The sequence below is a fragment of the Rhododendron vialii genome, chromosome 5a (assembly GCF_030253575.1).
Source record: "Rhododendron vialii isolate Sample 1 chromosome 5a, ASM3025357v1".
NCBI classification, from domain to species: Eukaryota; Viridiplantae; Streptophyta; class Magnoliopsida; order Ericales; family Ericaceae; genus Rhododendron; species Rhododendron vialii.
The window spans coordinates 42,627,053-42,649,044 of record NC_080561.1 but is presented as its reverse complement, the minus strand read 5'-3'; the positions used below and the strand labels follow the sequence as shown (position 1 = coordinate 42,649,044).

Here is a 21,992-nt window from a genome sequence, read left to right as displayed (position 1 = left end):
GAGAGCGAGAGAGAGAATAGTTCCAGTATATGATCCAATAAACATTACTTAAATTTAAATACAGTACTCCTACCATTCTGTGTAGCAAAGATAGTATGCCATATTTGAATCAGAAAAAAAAAAAAAAAACTACTTTCCTGCGTCCTTTTTTATTTTTACGAATCAAATTAAAGATCTCTATTATTTTTTTGAGAAGGTCCCCATTTGCATTTTAATGCTCGGTGCATAATATGAACTCTTCTTAAAAATATGTACTAAAAACTTTTAAGAAATGAAGTATGACCCCTAAGGAGGTGATAACAAATAACCAAATCAAACAAAACCAAATCGAGTTTTATGTCTTAATTAATTGGGATCGGCTACATAAATTATTATTTTTCTATTGAGCTCTGTTAAGGTTCTCTTATTCACTCAAATATATTAAACTCATATCTTTACACACAATATCCCTTGAGGAAGTGATAACAAATAAAAGAAAAAAAAAAAAGGAAGGAGAAGAAGGAGCCTTTTTTTACTAGAGTAAATAAATAAATATATTCCGATCTGAGGTGAGAAATCCAATCACCAGATGGATACGTGATCCACATGCAAAGAGGCTTTGCCTGGTCAAACGTCAACGTTTTCACAAAACCCAACAGGGCTCGGTCATTTTAAAAAGGCGCGACCAGAGCACTCTGTATTCTTTTCACACTTAATCCTACCCCAATTACATCTGAACCGTCCATTTTGATCTATCCCGATTTAAAAACCAAAGGCGTTTTTGTTTTGTCACTCTCTTTCATAGAACCCCTATCTTTACTTAATGATTAAGGAGGTCTCCTCATCAATGGCGGTTTAGATCTCCAATAACTTCCAAGTGACGGGTCCTGTATTGCCTCCTTATTTAACAATTCCAAAAAGTCAACTCAAAATAAGGTTGTGTATAGACTCTCCAAAGCCATCAAGCTTAGTTTTTTCCTCTCAGATCAGATTTCTTGTTTTCCGAACACCCAACTCCAGTTTATTGGTTCTGTCATATTTAGCTGAAAACCCAATACAATTACTGAGGAATAAGTGAATTTAAGCTCTGATCATTAATGACTGTGATCTGGGTTTAACATAATTTCGTGTAAAGTTTGTTTTTTTTTTTTCCATTTAGTTTTGAGATTTGGATCGCGTAATTAGAATCTGGGTTTTGTATACTCGGGTTTTTTCTTCGAAACCATGAGGGAAAAGCTGGGATTTTTGGTTTGCGTTTGGTTTATTGTGTGTGGGTCTTGTTTGGGTAAGTTTGTGGTGGAGAAGAACAGCTTGAGGGTGACTTCACCGGATTCATTGAAAGATGTTTACGAATGTGCAATTGGGAATTTTGGGGTTCCTAAGTATGGAGGAACCTTAGTTGGTCAGGTGATTTTCCCAAAAGCAAATCAGAAGGCATGTCAGAGCTTCGTTGATTTCGATCTCTCTTTCAAATCCAAGCCTGGTGGCCTCCCAATCTTCCTTCTTGCCGATCGAGGAGGTATTTTTACTTTCTTTTCTTTTTAGAGTTAATAAATTTCGACGTTGCTGAAAAGATACTGTTTACTTTTTAGAGGTTTGTAGTATTCAATTTACAGTCTTTGTTTTAGATGATGTGTAATCCATCCACAAAAGGGAAAAATGGTTTTATGTCATGTAATCTTTCCAAATAAACAAGGATTGACTGCATTGTTACGTAACGATTGGATGTGGTTGTAAATATGATTATGGTTGATGAAAATATGTAACGAAGCTTATGTCTCTGCAAATTGCTTCCAAAAAAAGAATTATTGATTGTTACATTTTTGTTTGTTTTTTGGGGTATTATCTTGGACTTTTCGGAGTTATATTTGTTAAGGAAAGACCAAGGACGGAACCAGGATTTCATATACGCGGACAAAAAATTTAAAATTTTAAGGTTTATACCCGGTGGAGAGAAAAATTGAGGTGATTGGTGAGTTTCTTTTTGTGGTATGAGAGAGAAATGAGTGGTGGGCCTGTTGTCCCAAAGGAGAAAGAAACGTGTGAAAAAGTGATCCAAGTTTGTAACTCCTATTTAAGTTCTCTTGTATATGACAAATTATGGGGCTAACATATAAGTCTTGTATGTTAAAAAATCTTAGTTAATTATAGGTTTTTTCAAATTGGGGGTGGCATGGCCCCCGGTAGCCAACCTTTGTTTACGTCTTTGAAGGACACATATGGACGTCTCACAAGGTTATGATCCATAGTTGAAGTATTTGGTTTAGGGTTCCGTGGCTGATCTGCATTAATGATGTCTTTGCATTATATTCAAGCTTTGTCAGTCTATTTTCTTTCCATGTAGCGCAACAAATTGGGAGTGTTAGAAATTTGGTGGTAGATGAAGAAGATTTGAAGTATGGCCCTATTTTTAAGACTGATAGTTTCCAATCCAAATGTCTCTTACTCTTGTATATATGCATATTTTATTATTACTGTGTAGGTTTTCCTTTCATGTAACTAGCATGGGTAACAAGTTATCAGCTGTGACTATCTACTTCCATGCAACTGTTTTTATGATGTGCATGAACCATGTAGTCATCTTCGTTCTTTATTTAAAAGCTGCTGTTTTCCCAGATTGTTACTTCACCTTGAAGGCATGGAATGCACAGAATGGTGGAGCAGCAGCTCTGCTAGTTTTGGACGACCGGGTCGAGCCTTTGATAACCATGGACACCCCAGAAGATGAGAATAAGCAGGCAGATTATCTGCAAAATATAACCATCCCCTCTGCACTTATTACCAAAACTTTGGGGGATAACATCAAGAAAGCCTTATCGAGTGGTGAGATGGTCAAGATTAGTCTTGACTGGAGAGAGGCTCTTCCGCATCCTGATGAGCGGGTTGAATATGAGTTCTGGACGAATAGCAATGATGAGTGTGGTCCTAAATGTGACAGTCAGATTGAATTTGTCAAGAGTTTCAAAGGAGCAGCTCAGATTCTTGAAAAGAATGGGTACACTCAGTTTACCCCGCACTACATAACTTGGTATTGCCCAGAGGCTTTCCTCTTGAGCAAACAGTGCCAGTCTCAGTGTATCAACCATGGAAGATATTGTGCTCCTGATCCTGAGCAGGACTTCACCACAGGGTATGATGGGAAAGATGTTGTAGTTCAGAATTTGCGTGAAGCTTGCTTTTTTAAGGTGACAAATGATACTGGAAAACCATGGCTTTGGTGGGATTACGTGACCGATTTTGAAATTCGGTGCCCTATGAAGGATAAGAAGTACAACGACGATTGTGCAAATGAAGTTATCAAATCACTTGGTATGTTATCGATTCACATTTTCTGAATGTTTTATTATTTCATCATCTTTGCTTTTGCACTAGTTTATGTTTGCTCAAATTTGGTTAACAGCGCTTGAAATATTATACTAGAAATTCCATCCTATGCCCAAATCTTCATTTGTTGGCTGTGATAAGAGTGCATCCCATTTCTTGGTACTCTTTAACCAACTAGTAGCTTAGAAGTTGCTTTCTTAGTCTTGATTATTGAAATGTAACTCCTGTATTACTTTTGTATAGTCGACTGTGGCAATGTTTGTTTGAGTGGTTGAAGTTTGTAGAGAGAATTTCTTTCGGCCTTCCACAACTTGCAATATTTTTATCTAGCTCAGCCATTGCTCATCACTCATCATTTGTGATCCAATGTCCATAACTTGTCTGATTTTTAATGGGAACAAGGATCGCATAAATAAGCTCTTTGCATTCTCAGTAATTTTTTTTTTTGATGATCCCATAATTGTAATTTATCTTCTAGGCTTGTGATACTTTAATCTAACAAATAAGTTTATTGTTTCTTTGGTAAACTTTTAAGGGGTTGATGTCAATGAGATTCAAAAATGCATAGGAGATCCTACCGCAGATGTAGAGAACCCGATTCTTAAAGCTGAGCAGGAAGCACAGGTACTAAACCTCAGAGACAGATTCTTCTGATGATTGTTGTAGCCTTTTATTTTGACAATACTTTCTTGGAGCATCGTGTTGATAGCATTTTATTTTCATGGAATCTGATCTCAGATTGGCCAAGGCACACGTGGGGATGTGACTATATTGCCAACGCTTGTCATAAACAACCGACAGTATAGAGGTTTTTAGAAACTGTACTTTGATAATTATACATGCTATCTTTTTCCATGAATCTACTTCTGTGGCGTAATTCTTCCTTTTCTCAGGTAAGCTGGACAAGAGTGCAGTTCTGAAAGCCATCTGTTCAGGTTTCCTGGAGACCACGGAGCCTGCAATCTGTTTAAGTGCAGGTAATATTATACGCCATTTCTTCTAGGATTATAATATTGTTTTTATGCATGAGGTTTCACTTTTACTGTTGTTCGTCTGCGTTGGCCGAGCAAATAGAATCCATTCAATATCTGAGTGGATTAATAAAATTTTATCTTAGAAATTTATTTTATTTTATTTTTGTGATATGATGTTACTTTTTGTTAAGCTGCTACATTTTAACCATCTCCGGTCATGTACTTTGACAATCAGACGTATATATTGTGTGGTATTTGCAAGTTTTTTGATGGCTGATTCTTATCTTTTCTTGTTCTTTCTTGAAGATATGGAAACAAATGAGTGTCTAGAAAATAATGGTGGATGCTGGCAGGATAAGGCAGCCAACATCACTGCATGCCGGGTATGTAGCCATTTGTGCTTGAATGCTTGTGTGGAATAATTTTTCGTGTCTTTTCCAAAATAAATATGCTGGTTCTCTGATATTTAAAAACTTCTTGTAGGATACTTTTCGAGGGAGAGTGTGTGAATGCCCAATTGTGCAGGGTGTACAGTTTAATGGCGATGGTTACACTCAATGTGAAGGTAAATATTTATTCAAATTAACAAAGCCAAGTTTTCTATGCTGCTCGGCGCTCATGATACAACAGTCTAACTAATCTAGCTAATGAAGTCATTCACTGATTAATTGTGGCAGGAATTTCATGCGTTTTTAGCTAAATCAACTACAAATCAAAGTCAAGATTTAGGATTCAGGATATTGTTTTAGCCTTTAAGGTAGATTTAAATGCATCAGCTGCCTATAAAAACCTTCACCATGTGTTGATGATCGTGGTAATCCTCCATGTGAATTTTTTCTTTCTAATTTCAGTTCATTTTTAGATGAGCCTAGATAAGCTTTTGGAGAAAAAAAATCCAGTGAAACAGTTATCATGTGAAGTTGCTGTAACCTATAAACGGATCACTGTTTGAGTTATTTGTTTGCGACACTAAACAATTATCGTATGTCGAAACAGTTTTTTGACTTCTTGTTTCACGTATTAGATTGTGTGATGGCTGCATGTCTGTAAGGATATTCTTGAAATCAAGCAGTTCTCCAATTTAATTCATGGTCGAACTCTAAAATAGTGCAATAAGGAGTTTGTGTTAGATGTAGGACAAATTGTTGTAAAGATGTTTACTAGTATCCTGTGGCCATACCTATTTCGTTTCATGAATGGCACCAAGATTTTGACTATTGTACATAGAGTGCAAAGTACTATTGGCTCGGAAAGATGGATGTAAACTCTGAGAAAGGAGGCATATTTCAATTTGTAACGGCTGTTGAAATTATACGCAGTGGATCATTAGGCAGCTTATATTTTCATCGTTCTTTGGCATATTTGGTTTGACAGCCTCAGGTGCTTTACGTTGTGGGTTGAATAATGGAGGATGTTGGAGGGGCACCCAGGAGGGCAAGACCTATTCTGCCTGCATTGTAAGTGCTTCAGCCTCACTACCCTCCCTCCTCTTTCTCTCATGCACACATTTCATCCGTAAGAGTGGTTGCATATTTTGACACTTGGTTTTCTTGTAGTGTCTCCTGACTGTAGACTTGTGCTTAATGGACTTTTCAGGATGACCAATCAACAGGTTGCAAGTGTCCACTAGGATTCAAGGGTGATGGAGTCAACACTTGCGATGGTACCGCATCATTTCTTTGTCGTTATAACAAATAAATATCATGAGACATACAGAGATGACTGGTTAATGCCATTTTTCGGTGGACCTTGTTGATGAGCATGCTTGAAAAGTCGTGTTCAATGTTTTTATCTTTTCTAATTCTGTATTTGTTTTCTTCTTCTGTATGTATACCTTTTATGTCTTTTTGGTTAGAGCCTGATGCAGACTTTTCCTGCACATAAAAAGTGGATATATAGCTTGGATCCTATGTATTGTTTAGTCTATATTGGTTTGTCAAAGTCACCTTTTGTAGATGATACGCATTTATAGGTTGGTAGGCTGTGTGTCTACGCAGTTCAAGCCTTCTCACTTCTCAGATTGTTTAATGTCTTTCAGATATCAATGAATGCGAAGAAAAGTCAGCCTGCCAATGCCCCCAGTGCAAATGCAAGAATACCTGGGGCAGTTATCGGTGCAACTGCAGTGGCAACTTACTCTACATGCGCGAACATGACACATGCATAAGTGAGTATGACCATCTGTCCAATCTTTTGGTGGAGGGAACAGTAAAAGTTAGTCTAATTTGTGGTACTGGAATAGCATCATGTGGCTGCTGGATTATGACACTGTAAAATTTAGCCATATCTCTGGATAATTTTCAAATTGAACTCCATATGATATATTGCACTTGAAGTGCGCTCTAGTTGCCTTGTTATCCTTGCTTGTTTCTGCAGCTAAGTTTTTTCTAACGATGAGATGCAGGTAAAGATTTTAAAAGCGAGCTTAGCTGGAGGTCCATTTGGGTTATTATTCTCGGTTTAGCTGCTGTTGGGGTTGGTGGATATGCAGTTTACAAGTACAGAATCCGGGTATGCCTCCATTGCTCTGTTCATGTAGTTGAATTTTTTTGTTCTATCCCTTGAGGTGTGTCTAAAGTTGGTCTTGTCTGTGAGGCTTCGGAGTCTTCCAATCAGGTTGTAAGTAAATGTTGCCGGAGGTTTTCATGGTTGATTAATTTTGGAAAAAACAGTTGTCATTGGGGCTGACAATAACAGAATGTAAAATACATACAAATAAGAACGAGGAGCAGAGGATGTTTCATTTGTCTTAATAACTAGGTTGGTGGCTCTATAGAATTGGTCTTTTGGGGAGGGATGAGACCTTCGGAAAGAAAGAATGAAAGAGTGTCCCTTCGTGAGCTTTCAGTGCATAAAGGTTAAGTTCAAAGCACAAAAGCACACCTCCCTCCCCTTCGTACCAATCCTTTGATTACGTGAATAAGCTCATAAATGATGGAGCCTGAGATTATTAACTAAAGTGGAGCGGAAGCTTGGGGAGTGAGAGTGAGAAAACAGATACATAGGGTTTTCTTGTTTTGTTTTTGAATTTGGCTTCCAATTGGGCTCCTTTTTCCCTGGTAACGGTTTGAGCTTACATTTTGAATTTGGCTTCCGATTGGGTTCCTTTTTCCCTGGTAACGGTACCATTGAGCTTACATTGAGTTATTGGGTCATTTCCACTTGTATGTATTGTGATTGGGATTCATTCGGTGCAGAGATACATGGACTCAGAGATTCGGGCAATCATGGCCCAGTACATGCCACTGGATAGTAATCAAGGGGAGTTTTCAAACCACGTTCCTCATGGAGGCGTATGAAGATGATCGATGAAGAGGCGTATGAAGATGACTGACGTACTCTACTCACAACGGGAGATGAAAGTTCCACTGCTACTGGATGCTGGCGACTTTCTCTTTCATTTCCTCCATTGAGAGCTTTTTTCCCCTTTCAAAGAGTCTTATTTATGTATCCATGATCGTGCACATAAACACCGAACATGGCACCTTTTCCTTGAAACTGGCACATGATGAATTAGCATAGTTTTTTTTGGTCATATGCTTTTTTTTACCTCTCTTTTCTGGTTCTTCTTATTGTTTTTAGAAGTCCATGTTGATGCCCAGAGAACACACAGAACACATTCCTAGTTCATACGGATGGATCCTAGTTCATACAGATCAAAGGAGCCGTGATGATTATTTGATTGATCAATTATTTGGTGTTGCTACAGGTACCGAAATTGGGGGACCGAAATCGGACCGACGGCCGCCGGCGGGCCGTCTCCGGCCACCGGACGGCCGATCCGAGCCGTCCAAAAATTCTAAAAAAAAAAACCGAGGGGGCCCACGCGGGAATCAACATCATCCGAGGTGTGTAGGGTGCTTGATCGGAGCACCCCTTTTCGTGTGTATATACACATATACACACGAAAAGGGGTGCTCCGATCAAGCACCCTACACACCTCGGATGACGTTGATTCCCGCGCGGGCCCCCTCGGTTTTTTTTTTTAGAATTTTTGGACGGCTCGGATCGGCCGTCCGGTGGCCGGAGACGGCCCGCCGGCGGCCGTCGGTCCGATTTCGGTCCCCCAATTTCGGTACCTGTAGCATTTTTGAATTATTTGTGTCAATTTTTGTTGCAATATAGAAAAAAACCAACAATCTTGTCAAGCAAATTATCTTAATCATGCTTCTTGTTTCTGCTAAATGATGTTGGGAAATCTAAATTGGTTGTACGTTTCAAATTGCCTTCTTATTTGAACATTAGCACATAACCTAATAATAGACTAAAATTGTACCATTCCATTGTCGGTCCAAATTTTTTTGTTTTGTTTTTGGTTCGAGATGTCTGAGCCAGTTCACGCGCTCCTCAACTAATCGCTCCCCAGTCTGGTCAAAAGCAAGACATTCATGCCGGGATTAAGAATTCACAAAAAATTTCTTTCTTGCGGTTTGACTCCAAGAGTTGAACCCTAGTCAATTGTGTGAGTAAACTCACCAACCAACCGGACTAATCCTTGGGGCTCGTCCAAACAAATTTTGTGCCACAGGGATAGGCGAGCAGAAGAATTTTTTGAGTCAATTTCATCCTCATCTTCCATCTTCCTGTAACTTTTTTTTTATCTGCTCCTCTAACCTGTAGTGCACAAAAAAACACCAGAATGAAACCCGCACAACCAACAAAGAGAGAATGATACTTATGTGGTCTAACAAAAGTTAGACTCACCAAATGAATACAGGAAACGCTCGCAAAACCAATACAGGAAACCTGTTCGAGTTCCTCCATCAGGCTCAGTCGCTCACCAATATGCTGCCACCATTTGAGCTTACAAACGCATGCCCCAAATTGATCTCCACAAAGTCAACAAAAGGAAATCATTCCAAGACCAATCTTCAGCCAATCACACATGAGAAACATGTGCTAAATTTCGAGATAACCTAACTGAAAATACTAAAGGTAGGGGGCCAAGAACAAGAGAAGCAATCAGGAAACCTGTAAAAGCATAGTCTTTCTACCTACATACTTAGCTCACCTTTCCGGAGTCAAGGACAAATTGATAATACGAGACTACACCTGCCGAGAAAACTGAGAACCTAATGTATACGAGTCATTCTAGGAAGTAGGTCAGATGGTCAGCTCATATACATCATACAAGCGGCTGATTATCATAATCTGAATGACGGGAGCTACCATTATCACCCACGATTTTAAACAGGCCACTATTCGTAGATTATCCACATCCAAGGGGAAGATGGGATGGATTTATTTCACAAAAAGTCAATCATCTATCCTGCTTGGCTAAAAAACAAACCCACATAAAGCGGAATACAATTTCAAATATCAACTCTCCAACAACGCAAACAAATTTTCCTTCGGAGATACAAGTATCGCCTGACACCTCGAATACATGAAAGGTGGTTGCGCTTCTTCCACCAGGCAGGTCGTGCTTGATCCCTGAAAGCCATAATCCTGTTCCTCTAGCATTTTGCAGTAGTAACTGTGCTTTTTTCCACAGAGCATTAATTTTCAGTGCCATCTTCCAAGTTTGATGCATTTGTCTGTCCGCCATTCAATCTGATCCTGTAAAGAAAGAACGCAGCCATCGCACCACTGCATGGAGAAAGCCAGTTGTGAGTTAAATGTCCATTGATTCTCAAAAGCTACTCCAAAGGTCTACATACTAATTCAAGCTGGCATGAATCAAAGCGGATATTGGAGTGGGTCATTTTTTTTAGTCTTAAGGTTTGGGATTTAAGTACATACAATGGTGCTGAAACATCTAGAACTCAATTTATCTGAGTGTGCATGATACTGCAACTACCGTGATAAATTCTATCCAAAGTTGCTATTAGTATATAGTATCAGTTTTCCAGTGTCCCATGGAAGGATTAATTCCATATTCCACACCTGAGCATAATTTTATTCAATTCATTAACCTTGGTCAAATCCAGTTTCAGTTCTACTAAATTTTTCTATAAATCCATCAGGTAAGGCAATGGAACAACTCAAAAGTGACTCCCCAATATGAGGTCATCAGAAGGAAAACGAAATACAGTGTGGAAAATTCAACTGAAAAGATAGGAAAACTGAACACAGCAACAAGAGCACATTTGAACCCATATTTTTCAAAATGGACTAAATAGAATAATTTTTAAACTGCACAACCAATCAAGTACCTGAGAAGGACTGGCAAAAAAAAGGTAGCTGGTGGTCTCTACAAGATTTAAGAAACATTAACATCAGAAAATACCACACGTTGAATCCTTGTTGAGGACTTAAGAAGGTGTAATCGAAACAGTAGGACTGTAGGAGAATGATAACTTACCTCAAACAGCAAGCGTATCTCTCTTAAAAATAATATGCTGGCTATTGCTGCAGAATTAACAGTACAATCAATCAACTTTAACCACAATAACTAGAAGCAAACTGTTCTGGCACCAACTGTTTTCTTGTTTTCTATTATTAGTACTGGCATTGTAAGTAAGAAACACACTACAAAAAGTAATGACGAGGAACTCGACCTGCTAGCCTCACAACATATTGCACAAAGTATCTTTTAAAAATTATGCTCATATATACGTTTGTGATGACTGGAGTTGTATCATGCAAGGCAAGCTCTGTGGTTAAGCTGTAAGTTTGTAACTACATGCAGTTGTTCCGACGCCATCCAACTCAATGATCAATTAATCGGCATATGGGTCACGTTAATAACAGATACATGATTTACATAATAAACGATTCCTCCATCCACTAACCTGCTTGCGCTTTCAAGGCTAGAGGATATGACTCTCCTCTTTTCCACGATCTCAGACTTAAGATACTTAAAGCCAAAAGCGTACCACCAAGGATAACACCGAACCTAATAGCAGAAATGCTTCCACTAACCAAGAAGGAAAGAAGGCCACCAAATGAAAGAAGGATACCTGCAAAGAATAAGAAATGTGATTACTGAAACTTGAAGTATTACGTATCATGTTCAAGATGAGGAATAGTGCAGAAGCATAAACCACCGATACAAATCCTGAGAGTGAAAGTTTAGGATTTCTTGTTTACTAACATTGATAGTCAAGCTTAATTGCTCAACACGGTACATACCATATGGTATCCCAAGGAAAAAGTCAGGGACTTCAGAAAATTTTGTGTCTTGATTAACAGAAGAACCAACTGTTGCAAATGTGTCAACAATATCTTTTACTGGTTCCGGGGATTTCTCTGCCGCTGTGGACAGATATTCTTTACCCTCTTCACTTATTTCCTTCACAATCACACTTAAATCCTGTCTTGCCTTTTCTGCTTGAATTTTTAACTGCTCAGAAGTTTCTTTTAAGATGACAATGGCTTTCTTGGAGTACAATTCATAAGCTTCTTGTGACACACTCTGCATCTTTAACGCTTGCTCTTTGAAAGAGGCTAGAGTCTGTTCCCATGCTTCTTCTGATTCTTCAGCTCCCCCTTTCAGATCACTCTTCTCCTCCTCCAAGTCAATTTCCTTAGGCTTCAAACAATCAAATGGAGGAAAGACCATCAAATACGAATGCACTTTGACATGTAATCAAAACACTGAAAACAGAGTTCAAGAATACAGTCCTCACAAACCATGTGAGTTTGTGGTGGATGCCTATGAAAGAACGTTAAGAAGAAGATAAGATAAGAGCATCTATGTGAATCATTACTTAACTACCAAACAAGCATCTTCTTCCCCAAAATCAAACCCGATTATAATTATCCTAAATTTTACCCCCGATTATGAAAGACCTCGATGGAAACAATCCAACAGTTGTCTGTTCCGCCAAACTTCATCGAAAAACTGAAATTCCAATACTAATTAGTAATTATACTAAAAATACCAAAGCAGCAGTCGTCTTTTAACGCTGAAATACGCTGAACGCTCATTACCCAAAATTTGCCTTTGTACAATTCTAAATGGAGCAATTATGAATAAATCTCAGAAAATAAAAATTCCACAAAATTACGAAATGGGGAGAGTCAAGAATTCAACTTTACCGATTCCTCTTCATGGGAAGCTGCGAATGCGAACACCGACCGGTTCCTGAAGTCATGACGATGCAGCGGTAGTAAGCCGAGGCGGAGGCCGAACCCCCTTGAACGAACCGCAGTCGAGACCCTGTGAGGTCGAAGGAGAGATTGCGACGCCGTTGCTCTGTTGGAGAACAGAAGACTCAAGCTAGGGTTAGGGCTTTTAAGAGCCAAGGACTCGAGCTTAACACTCATTGTGTACGGAATCTAGAGAGAGAAACTGAGAGTGTTTCGGAGAGAGAGAGAGAGGGGTGGGCGGAGTAGACGATGGCGCGGGAGGGTTTTAGACGAACCTACAAAAGCCGGCCCGAGTTCGCGAAGCGATGCCTTCTAAAGTGCGCCTAGGTATAAGATGCGCATCTTCACCTGAAGGATTTTGTTTTGTGGGGTTGCCATGTGGAGTAATCACTTTTTGACACGTGACAAAGCAACGTGTCCAGGGTGGGGCCCCAGTGAATCTGGTTGGGTGTTGTGTTTCTGGTGGCCGGGGATCTCGTAGTGGACATCGTGTAGTCAATTTTTCTATCATGCCTCAGCGTGGTATTGGGGTATAATGTCTCATTTATTAATATGGACCATTTGGTTTTAGGTTAATTTGGGCATTTGGATCAAAATCACTTTTAAAAAGTAAGATAATTTTGCGTTTTTTCGGCAAAAAAAAAACTCATTATACTTACCATGAATACTGGCTCTTCTTATTATATTTTATACTGATATTTACCACAAAATAAAGCATATTTACCAAAACTAAAAGTCATACTTCAACGCTTTTTGCCGTTTGTCTCTCTAACTCGTTCTCCAGGTAGCCGATTTGGGTGCGAAAATGAAATTTGTGGGCGGAAAAATATACATTTTTGCAGAATTTTTTTTAATTATTAAAAATTTATAAATTCACACCATTTTTTGTTCTATTCACCCTGCTTTTTGTCATTTTTCTAATCATTTGTGTAATAGACTATCAAATATTGGGTGAAAATATAAATATAATTTAATAATATTTAATTTGTAAACCAATTTTTTGAAACTAGATCCTTAAGCCAAAAAAATTTCTTCATTCCAATTTCATGTTATTAATATATTCCATTAAATTATTTTAATTAAAAAGTGTTTTACAAATATTATTGAGAAAACATTTATTCATTTATTGTTTTGAATAACTTACAATTAATGTTGTTAATATATTCCATTAAATTTTTACTTTGTGTATATATGTTTCTTATAATAAATTTTTAAAAATAATAAATATAAACCATATAATTGTAATAATCTCCTAATTATATTTAAATAATTTATTTGAAATGATGTATGCAATCATTTAGCGTGATATTATAACAATTAGTAATTATTATTGACATTTGACTATTCCATTAGTTGTAGGGTGACGAATAATCTATATAATCGAGTATAATAGTCAGAATCATTTGACTGAAAGCTTAATTGATTGATCATATTCAATAAGTGATGATATAGTAATGATTGAGTATTGATATACTAATTGGCTAAAATGAATTGGTTAATGTAGGTTAATAGTGATCAATGTTATTAGTAGAAGTAGTAGTTAACAGTAGTCTTAGTTGTAATTAATAAGTGATTGATACAATTGGCTAATGTAAGAGTAACCACTAACTATTGATCTTTAATGACCCATTCAATAAATTATTTAGTTTCAGTAATCATTAAGGTATGATGCTTTAATTTCAAGGTAATACAAATTGAGTAGAACTAATTAACATCACATTTATTGTGGTAGTTACCTTATTAACTACCATCATTATGGTGCATTAGTTATGTTACATAAATACGTACATATCTATCATTAATGTCATATTTACCACAAAATCAGGCTATGCATACCACATCATCTGATTTTTGTTACCATCACAAAATTGGACTGTTACTTCATGGTATATGTGTACATACCACAATTCTTGCTAGTACTTACCTTTTGAAAATGATTCACTTACTTTCGAAAAGGATTCACTTACTTTCAAACTTGTGCAATAAATACTTACCTACCCTACATTATGTCATTAAAGATACGAAATTACTCTCTACCTACCTTAAACTCCTCAAATTTATCCATTTGATTTTTCACTTTTCCACACATATTCCTTCTTGTCTCAGAAAATGAATATTGAAGAACCTCTCTAACTTTCATGAACAATAAATTAAAGAATTTGACCAAGTAAGTTTATCCCCATTATGAAGTCTTATTTTAGTTGTGATTTTTAGATATTGAACATAATTTATTTTTTTTAGTAAAAGATCAATGATTATGTTTTTGGTTTGTTGTTGGTTTGTCAAGATAAAAATGACCATAATGTATATCAATTGATTACCACGATATGTGGAAATACTTACCACAAACTATGGTCATATTTGACTAGATTCAAAATTATCTCCATAATGTGTTGCATTTTTTACTACTATATATAAAAACATTTATAAACTATTATCCATTTGTCTATTCATTAATTATTATAACTTTTAAACTATACAGGCTGCTGGATGGTCAACAAATCAAAATAGTGTTCAGGCCCAATTCCTAGGCAGCAACTTTAGAGGATGGTCAACAATTTCTGGCAACGGTTCTAAAGGGTAAATCATTCCACAATGTAGTATGCAGTTTGAAAATGTAATGTAATCGTAACATTTGTTTTATGTAACGTCTTTTATTTGTAATCGTAAGAACATCCAGTATTCGTGATAAGTATGTTCATTGACATGGTAAGTACCTTCAGTTGCTAGTTGTTTCTTTCAAAATCTGTGGTAAGAATGTTCAGTTTTAGTTATGAACACCCTGCATTCGTGGAAAGAATGTTCTTTAACATGGTAAGTATCTTGAGTCACTATTTTTTTCTTCCAAAATTTGTGGTAAGAATGTCCAGTTTTAGTTATATACATCCTGTATTCATGGTAAGTATGTTCTTTGACATGGTAAGTACCTTCAGTCACTATTTTTTTCTTCCAAAATATTTTGTAAGAATGTCCAGTTTTAGTTATGTACACTCTATATTCGTGGTAAGTATGTTCTTTGACATGGTAATTACCTTCAATCACTATTTTTTTCCTTCCAAAATCTGTGATAAGAATGTCCAGTTTTAATTATGTACACCTTGTATTCGTGGTAAGTATTTTCTTTGACATGGTAAGCACATCAAGTTTTATGACATGACCACTAAAATGATAGGGTATCCCTCCATTCACAATAAGTAGGCATAAAATTCCTCAAAATTCATCAAAACAAAGAAAAGCTTTGAAGACATTGAATACATATCATAAGTTTTAGGTAATTCCGGATAATAAAAGGCAACAATCTACATGAGCCACAATATCATTAGTAGTAATCTACATGAGCCACAATATACATTTAAAAGGCAGTAACCATGCTAACAAAAAGGCAGCTGCATTTACATCTAAAATACTACACAATCAGCAGCAATATGGATAGTTTTTCCTCCACAATATTATCATTTTTTCCTTTTAGTGCTGAGATATTTCTTTTTAGCATTCTCTATAATCTTTTCATTGACATTGTTCCCTTCAAACATGATCAAGTCCAAAACTAAGCCAATCCTACCCGCTACAGAACTGAACTTCAGCTACAATTAAGAAATTAAACCAAAAATTAGAAACAAGATTTAGGTATATAAACTGGTAGAAACAACATTATATGTAAAACTAGTATGTTACCATAATCAATTCGTCTTCAATAAATTGCTCCAAATTAAAGTACTTGGCGGTGTGCATGTCACAATTACCACCTTGTTGAATTGGAAGCCATTTCAGTCTTTCAAATAATAGCATACTAAATTTTTTGACTTGTGGCTCATCCAAGTATTTAAATAAATCATCCAAGAATTTTACCACACGTGTGATCAATTCGGCTCGTCTTTTATTTTCCGTTGGAGATGGTAATGAATCAAGTATGTATACAATCACATGGCGGATGTTTACTATACACATAAGCCAATGACTGTTTGAATTATTTATTGAGATGTACACTTGTTCACATGCTTGGGGTTCCTTCGTGTATCGATGAGTTCCAGTATAGAACCTTAGTCACCTACTTTATGCCTCAAACACAATTCATGAATTTCGGTATATTCTCCTTCAAGGATCACCATTTGGCTACCACATGACAATCCTAAAATGTGGTTCACATCTAGTGGTGTAATTATGCAGTTCCTACCATGCACATGCAAGCAAAGAGACACAAGATCGAAATGTTGCACCAACCACTCACAAATATATCGACCTAACTTCGTACATTTCAGTTGTAAGATACCTCCAAACCCCTTAGCTTTTACACTCTCTACTTGAAGCGGATCAAGTTCTTACATCCTACCATAAGCCGCCTTAAGTTGAGTCCTTGAAATAAAGGTGTTTTAAACACAAAATCAACAACTCTAATCAATTTCGCAAGAGCAATAAAAACTAAAAAGTATATGAATGAACATTAATACTATTACCACCTTCGGAGCCTTCAGAAGATCAAACTTAATTTTGTACTCTTTTTTATTTCTCGGAACTCCAGATAGATTTTTTCTTGTACTTTCGCTTAGCATGGTCTCCTAAAGCTTTTCACTTTTCAGAAATTTCCTCCATTGACTACAATTATTGAAAGAGTACAAATTCTAGCTTGAGAAGTTCAAAATCTACATAAGTGTAAACACTCATATAACAAAAATTAAATAGTGACCATTGACTTTAACGAACCATCATCCTTCAACTTGCATTGTTCTTGGCTACAACCAACAAATTACAAATCTAGAATATCACAAATCTATGTCATTGCATTAACAGATGCACAAAGCTGCAAAAAGACATACCAGAAAAATATCCATGCATTACGAGGGTACGTACTTCGGAATTTCATTATGGCATTCTTCATCCATTTCTTTCAACTCTTCAAATAATAGACCTGTTTTAAGTTAAGGAAACATTTAGCAGCCATGGGATAGACAGAGAGCTAAAAAACAACCAAGCTAGAGCTGTCTAGGAAAAAAAATCAACCAAGCTAGATACCCATAGTTATCTACCCTCAAACAAACAATCAATCTCTTCCTTTAGCTAAAAAATAGTCCAGGGAAAAAAATCTAAAGTTATACCCAGTAATTATTTGCAAGAGTTATATCGAAATACTTACAAGAGTTATACCAAAAAACATTCACTGCAAAAACAGGTCAGGAAAGTTTAAACAATACCCTAAATCTGCCCCGATTTTCACAAAACCCTAAATCTTCCCTGATTTTCCCTAGCAACCCACACTATGTGTGTGTTCGGCCCAGAGAGAGAGAAGGCGGGGGGGTGTGGGGGGGGGTTTCACAATCCACTTTTTGTGTGCGTGTGTGAGTGTTTTGGTGAGAGGGAGGGAGATCGGAAGTGCCTCGAGTGATGAACTGCTATGGAGGAGAAGACGAGATGCTATGGAGGAGTTGGTGTGGAGGGGCTGCTATGGCAGATTATAGGAGAAGAGAGGCACGGCCATAGCGTTAGGGATTTGGGGTGGGGAGAGAGAGAGAGAGAGAGAGAGGGAGAGAGAGAGAGAGAGAGAGAGAGAGAGAGAGAGAGAGAGAGAGAGAGAGAGAGAGAGAGTGTGTGTGTGTGTGTGTGTGTGTGTGTGTGAAAGAGGAGTGCCGCCTAAAAATTGGGTGTTTTCAAAATAATTTGAATCGGTGTAGGAGGTTAACAGGAGAGAGAGAGGGGGATGGATCCAAGGGTTGAGATTGAAAGAGAAGATACAAGGATTTGAAAAAAACGGGGGCATGATGCCCCAATATTGCTTTGGGGCATGGTAGCCAGACCCTCGTAGTGAACCCTATAATGCGGTATCCGACCATTTGTTTCCGTGACCGATAGTTTAGATTCGATGAAGCACTTTTATCGGTCAAAGTTAGCTATTACTGGTAAGAATTAACAAACATATTTTAACTACTGATTGTCATGATGAATAGCTCGGTCCGCTCGGATGCCACAGGATATGCACTACAAGACTCCGTTTTCATGTTTAGATGTGTCCAAGCTTACTAGCGCGCTTTCTAGAATTGAAAATTAAATTATTTTTGAGAATTCGTGTCAACAAAAGATATCTCAAATGAGGTAACAAACTTACTAAACTACTCCTATTTTGGTGGAGTACAATTCTTCCTCTTTTAAGTTTACTGTTATTTCCTTGAAATTATTACTCCTCGGTCCCCAATTATTAGTGTTTTGGCACTTTTGCTGTTCCGAAAGATTATCCTTGTTTAAAAGCAATTGAAAATCTCATTTTTCAAGAGCCCTTATGAAAAGATGATGGCTTTGTTCTTTTACCCACCATTTTCATATTTATTACTTCTATCTATAATAGGAGTAAGAAAATGCAATGATGTTTCCGAAACACTAGGAGGGTAAAATGAGGAAACAAATATAAGGCAAAGTGCAAAAGAAAGTAATTAATGTTTTAGCAAAGTATAGGTCCCTTCCAAGTAAGAAAAAGTAGGAGTAATAAAAATTCAATGTTTGAAGACTCTTTTTGGAATGCACTTATTGCAAGTAGTAACTCTTTAACATGTCACAAAAGCCATAGTATTTGGTAAGTAAAATATTGGGAAAATACTAATAGGTACATACCCACCAACCACATTCTTCTCACATTGTTTGAACCCCACATATATAATTATGGATGGTAGACGTGTATTGCATTGTTGAAAATGTTACGGCCTCCCTTAGAGATTCTCTTATCGTTTTATTTTGGGTTATAACATAATAGAACATTGGCTCTTAATGACTGTTTCTTCCAAAAATACAATAAGACAAAAATTTCATATGAACTTAACCCTTACGAGAGGCGATAGCAGCTTGACAAATAGATATTCGTTTAGAGTAGATTCTTTCTTGAGTACAAGTTAAGCCAGGATGATAACATGGTCATGGTAAACCAACTGCTTTATTGGCAGGAAGAGCAAGGAAAGAATTGATGCAACCCTCTTGAAGTGATTAAAGAACAAATTAAACAAAAATCTTGCCTTTTCTTTTCGGCTCTATACTTCTCTCCCTCTATATTGCAACTCATCAGCCCCATAAAAACACTTCTCTTAGAAATGACCACGATAGTCGTGTGATGTAACAGGGTAATATTCGAACGGACCGGGTAACTACCTGCACTTATATTTTATTTGATTTTCACCAAAAGAAGAAATCCTTAAACATTTTCCATTAGCTACAAGTGGCCCTTTTCACATCCCAATGCAGATAAACGGAATGGGCTTAAGGGAATGAAGCCCAACATTCTACCCCTAAAATGAGTGAAAGCCCATGCGAATCAAGACCGCTCTTTGCAATCCACATGACAAGGGCCCGTTCTGGATCCAACGTGATGACCCAAGCCGTTAATTTTCTCGATCAACCTATTAGCATGTTCTTGGTGGGTATTAATTATCAAAACACGTTATTGGCCATCATTTTCCATGCAAAAAATCAAGTTGAGATATATGTATCTAATTGATGAAATCAGATTTGTATTTGAAAAATAAATGGTCTATACATGAGCTCTACAATTTTCCAAGATTACTATGATTTGATAGTGCAAATAATGACGTTTGGTTGAAAAAAATAGACAAGTCAACAATTTGGATCATCAAAGTAGGAGTCAGAATAAGCTTATATCACTCGAATTGCTTGTGTGCCTTCTGGATTGATGCTGTAGAGAATAAAGCACCGTTAGACAAAAGGGTGAGTTTAAGCTGGTTTGCGCTAGTTAGCCGAAACATCTAATTATAAAATATAAATCAAACCAATTTGTTGTTAGGACAATTTTTTTAAAATGTTTTTTTGCGAGATGGCCAATTCCTCCTATAATTAATTAAAGAAAAGAAATCAAAAGTCACGCCTTTCACGCCACTCTCATATGCAATCTCATACTCCTTTTAATGCAAAAAAACACAACCCCCCAAGAAACACACTTTTGAGGATTGAGACCCACTTTTGCTTTAATCAAACTTTGGATTAGGGCCATTAGGCTGATGCATGGATGAAGTGAGGAAAAAAAATAAAAAAAAGGATCCGAGTAAAGTCAATTTACAAGTATAGATTCAAACAAGTTCAGTAGACAGTAGCATCGGCACAACTACCTCAAGAAATAGATCGATAAAAACAAAAAAGCTTACATAAAAAAGGTTAGAAAGCTTTCATTGTCATTACCTTTGCAGGTGAAGTTTTTAATTTATTACTCCTATTTGCATTTAGTTTTTTTTTTTTTTAATTTTTTAAAGCTCGCGGGGCCATAAATCCTGTAAAAATTCGGGAGAGTGTTAGCACAGATCGAAAATTGAGAATGGGAGGTTTGCACTTCGCAAGAGTGTGAACACAGATCGAAGATTATTTCTGCACACCTCTACATTATGAGGTTTGCAACTTAAGTTATAAAAATGACATGAATCCTCTCTAGACCATAAATAGATGCATGATCTAGTTTTGCTACTTGTGGATCTTTTTTCGTACCACCTCTTAAGATCCAACCCTTTCATCTTAGATAATCATATATTGTCTTATAGTTTGATCTGATTGTGAAATGTATTTACCTTGAAAAATGAAATTTTAGCACTAGATCGAAAAACCATTTAATCTATTTATGTTAAGATATATGCATTTCAAAATTCTATCTAACTTGATTTTTAATCAACTTAATATGATTAATGTTGGGGTTGAAATTGAATATTAAAGAGTGTATGGCTTACGCATAAAGTTGTAAACAATAAAACTAGCTAATTCATGTCCTTTTAAAAAAAAGGACATTTTTTTTTTATATCTTTCATTTTCAAGAAGAAAATTTATTCAGTGCTCGTGGTGCTCTAGGACCATTATCCACCACAAAAGGGAGGTGGTTCGGTGGAGGACAAGACAAAACGTATAAATCTCACAACAATGTGTGAGAGAAAAAAAATTGGGAATGGATTTCTACACTATCTTTTTTGATAACATTCTCTTTTGGATTTTAGTGTTGAAATTGTATATATTTTTTTTGCTAAAAAAAAAGTGTAGATATCAAAAAATAAAAAAAAGAGAGTAGAAATCAATGGCTGCTGATTTTGCCACTCCTTTTTTTTGTTAATATCACTCTCCTGCAAGTGTATTTTTGGTTCAAAAATATATTTATAGGAGAATGACGTTACAAAAAAAAATTTGAGTAACAAAATCATTTTCCAAATGAATTCCCAAAAAATTATAGAGCAGCACGGGATGTTAAGCAGGGGCACTGAATAGAGTAGAGTAAACTCTCTCTCCTACGGATCGGATTTGTTTTTTAGGGGTAAAAAGACGAGCTAGGCTTGTCGTTTTACTGTCTGCAAACGTACGTATCAAGAGGAGGACCCCAACTTTCCCACTGTCATCTGACAACTCCTTTTTAGGACTTCACCTCACCTGGGGACGACCAAATTCTTGTTTGAGTTTTGACCCATCCTCACTTCTTTGCCAATATTCTCTCTCGTCTTCGTAAGTGAATCCTTCCACGGCCACCGACGGGTCATCAGTTCTTTGCCAATATTGTCTCTCCTATTTGAGTGAGTCCTTTCGCAGCCACCGACGGGTGGGGCTTATAGAATTTGGGACTGCTCTGGCTTGTTCATCGCCATTTCTATAGTACAGTATTATTTTGGTTCTAACCACAACTCTTAACAAAATAATAATTAGACCAACTCAATTTTATATTTTTCG

The 21,992-nt window shown here is 36.8% G+C and overlaps 3 protein-coding genes across 3 annotated transcripts; 1 reads left to right on the top strand and 2 right to left on the bottom strand.

Moving 5' to 3' along the window:
- Window positions 1-775: 775 nt before the first annotated feature.
- On the top strand, window positions 776-7,967 carry LOC131326161 (vacuolar-sorting receptor 1-like). Its single transcript, XM_058358782.1, has 12 exons — window positions 776-1,498; window positions 2,596-3,288; window positions 3,839-3,927; window positions 4,042-4,111; window positions 4,197-4,280; window positions 4,584-4,660; window positions 4,761-4,842; window positions 5,652-5,734; window positions 5,874-5,940; window positions 6,316-6,444; window positions 6,682-6,788; window positions 7,475-7,967. The coding sequence occupies exons 1-12, from the start codon at window positions 1,204-1,206 to the stop codon at window positions 7,574-7,576; spliced, it is 1,878 nt and encodes a 625-aa protein (XP_058214765.1). The 5' UTR covers window positions 776-1,203; the 3' UTR covers window positions 7,577-7,967.
- A 1,515-nt stretch (window positions 7,968-9,482) lies between these two features.
- LOC131326160 (protein FATTY ACID EXPORT 3, chloroplastic) lies at window positions 9,483-12,657 on the bottom strand. Its single transcript, XM_058358781.1, has 6 exons — window positions 12,261-12,657; window positions 11,352-11,751; window positions 11,012-11,179; window positions 10,582-10,628; window positions 10,433-10,470; window positions 9,483-9,866 (listed from the first exon to the last, which is right to left on the bottom strand). Exons 1-6 carry the CDS (start codon window positions 12,486-12,488, stop codon window positions 9,776-9,778), a joined length of 972 nt encoding a protein of 323 aa, XP_058214764.1. The 5' UTR covers window positions 12,489-12,657; the 3' UTR covers window positions 9,483-9,775.
- A 3,044-nt stretch (window positions 12,658-15,701) lies between these two features.
- On the bottom strand, window positions 15,702-16,294 carry LOC131326159 (uncharacterized). Its single transcript, XM_058358779.1, has 2 exons — window positions 15,987-16,294; window positions 15,702-15,895 (listed from the first exon to the last, which is right to left on the bottom strand). Exons 1-2 carry the CDS (start codon window positions 16,257-16,259, stop codon window positions 15,764-15,766), a joined length of 405 nt encoding a protein of 134 aa, XP_058214762.1. The 5' UTR covers window positions 16,260-16,294; the 3' UTR covers window positions 15,702-15,763.
- Between the last annotated feature and the right edge of the window lie 5,698 nt (window positions 16,295-21,992).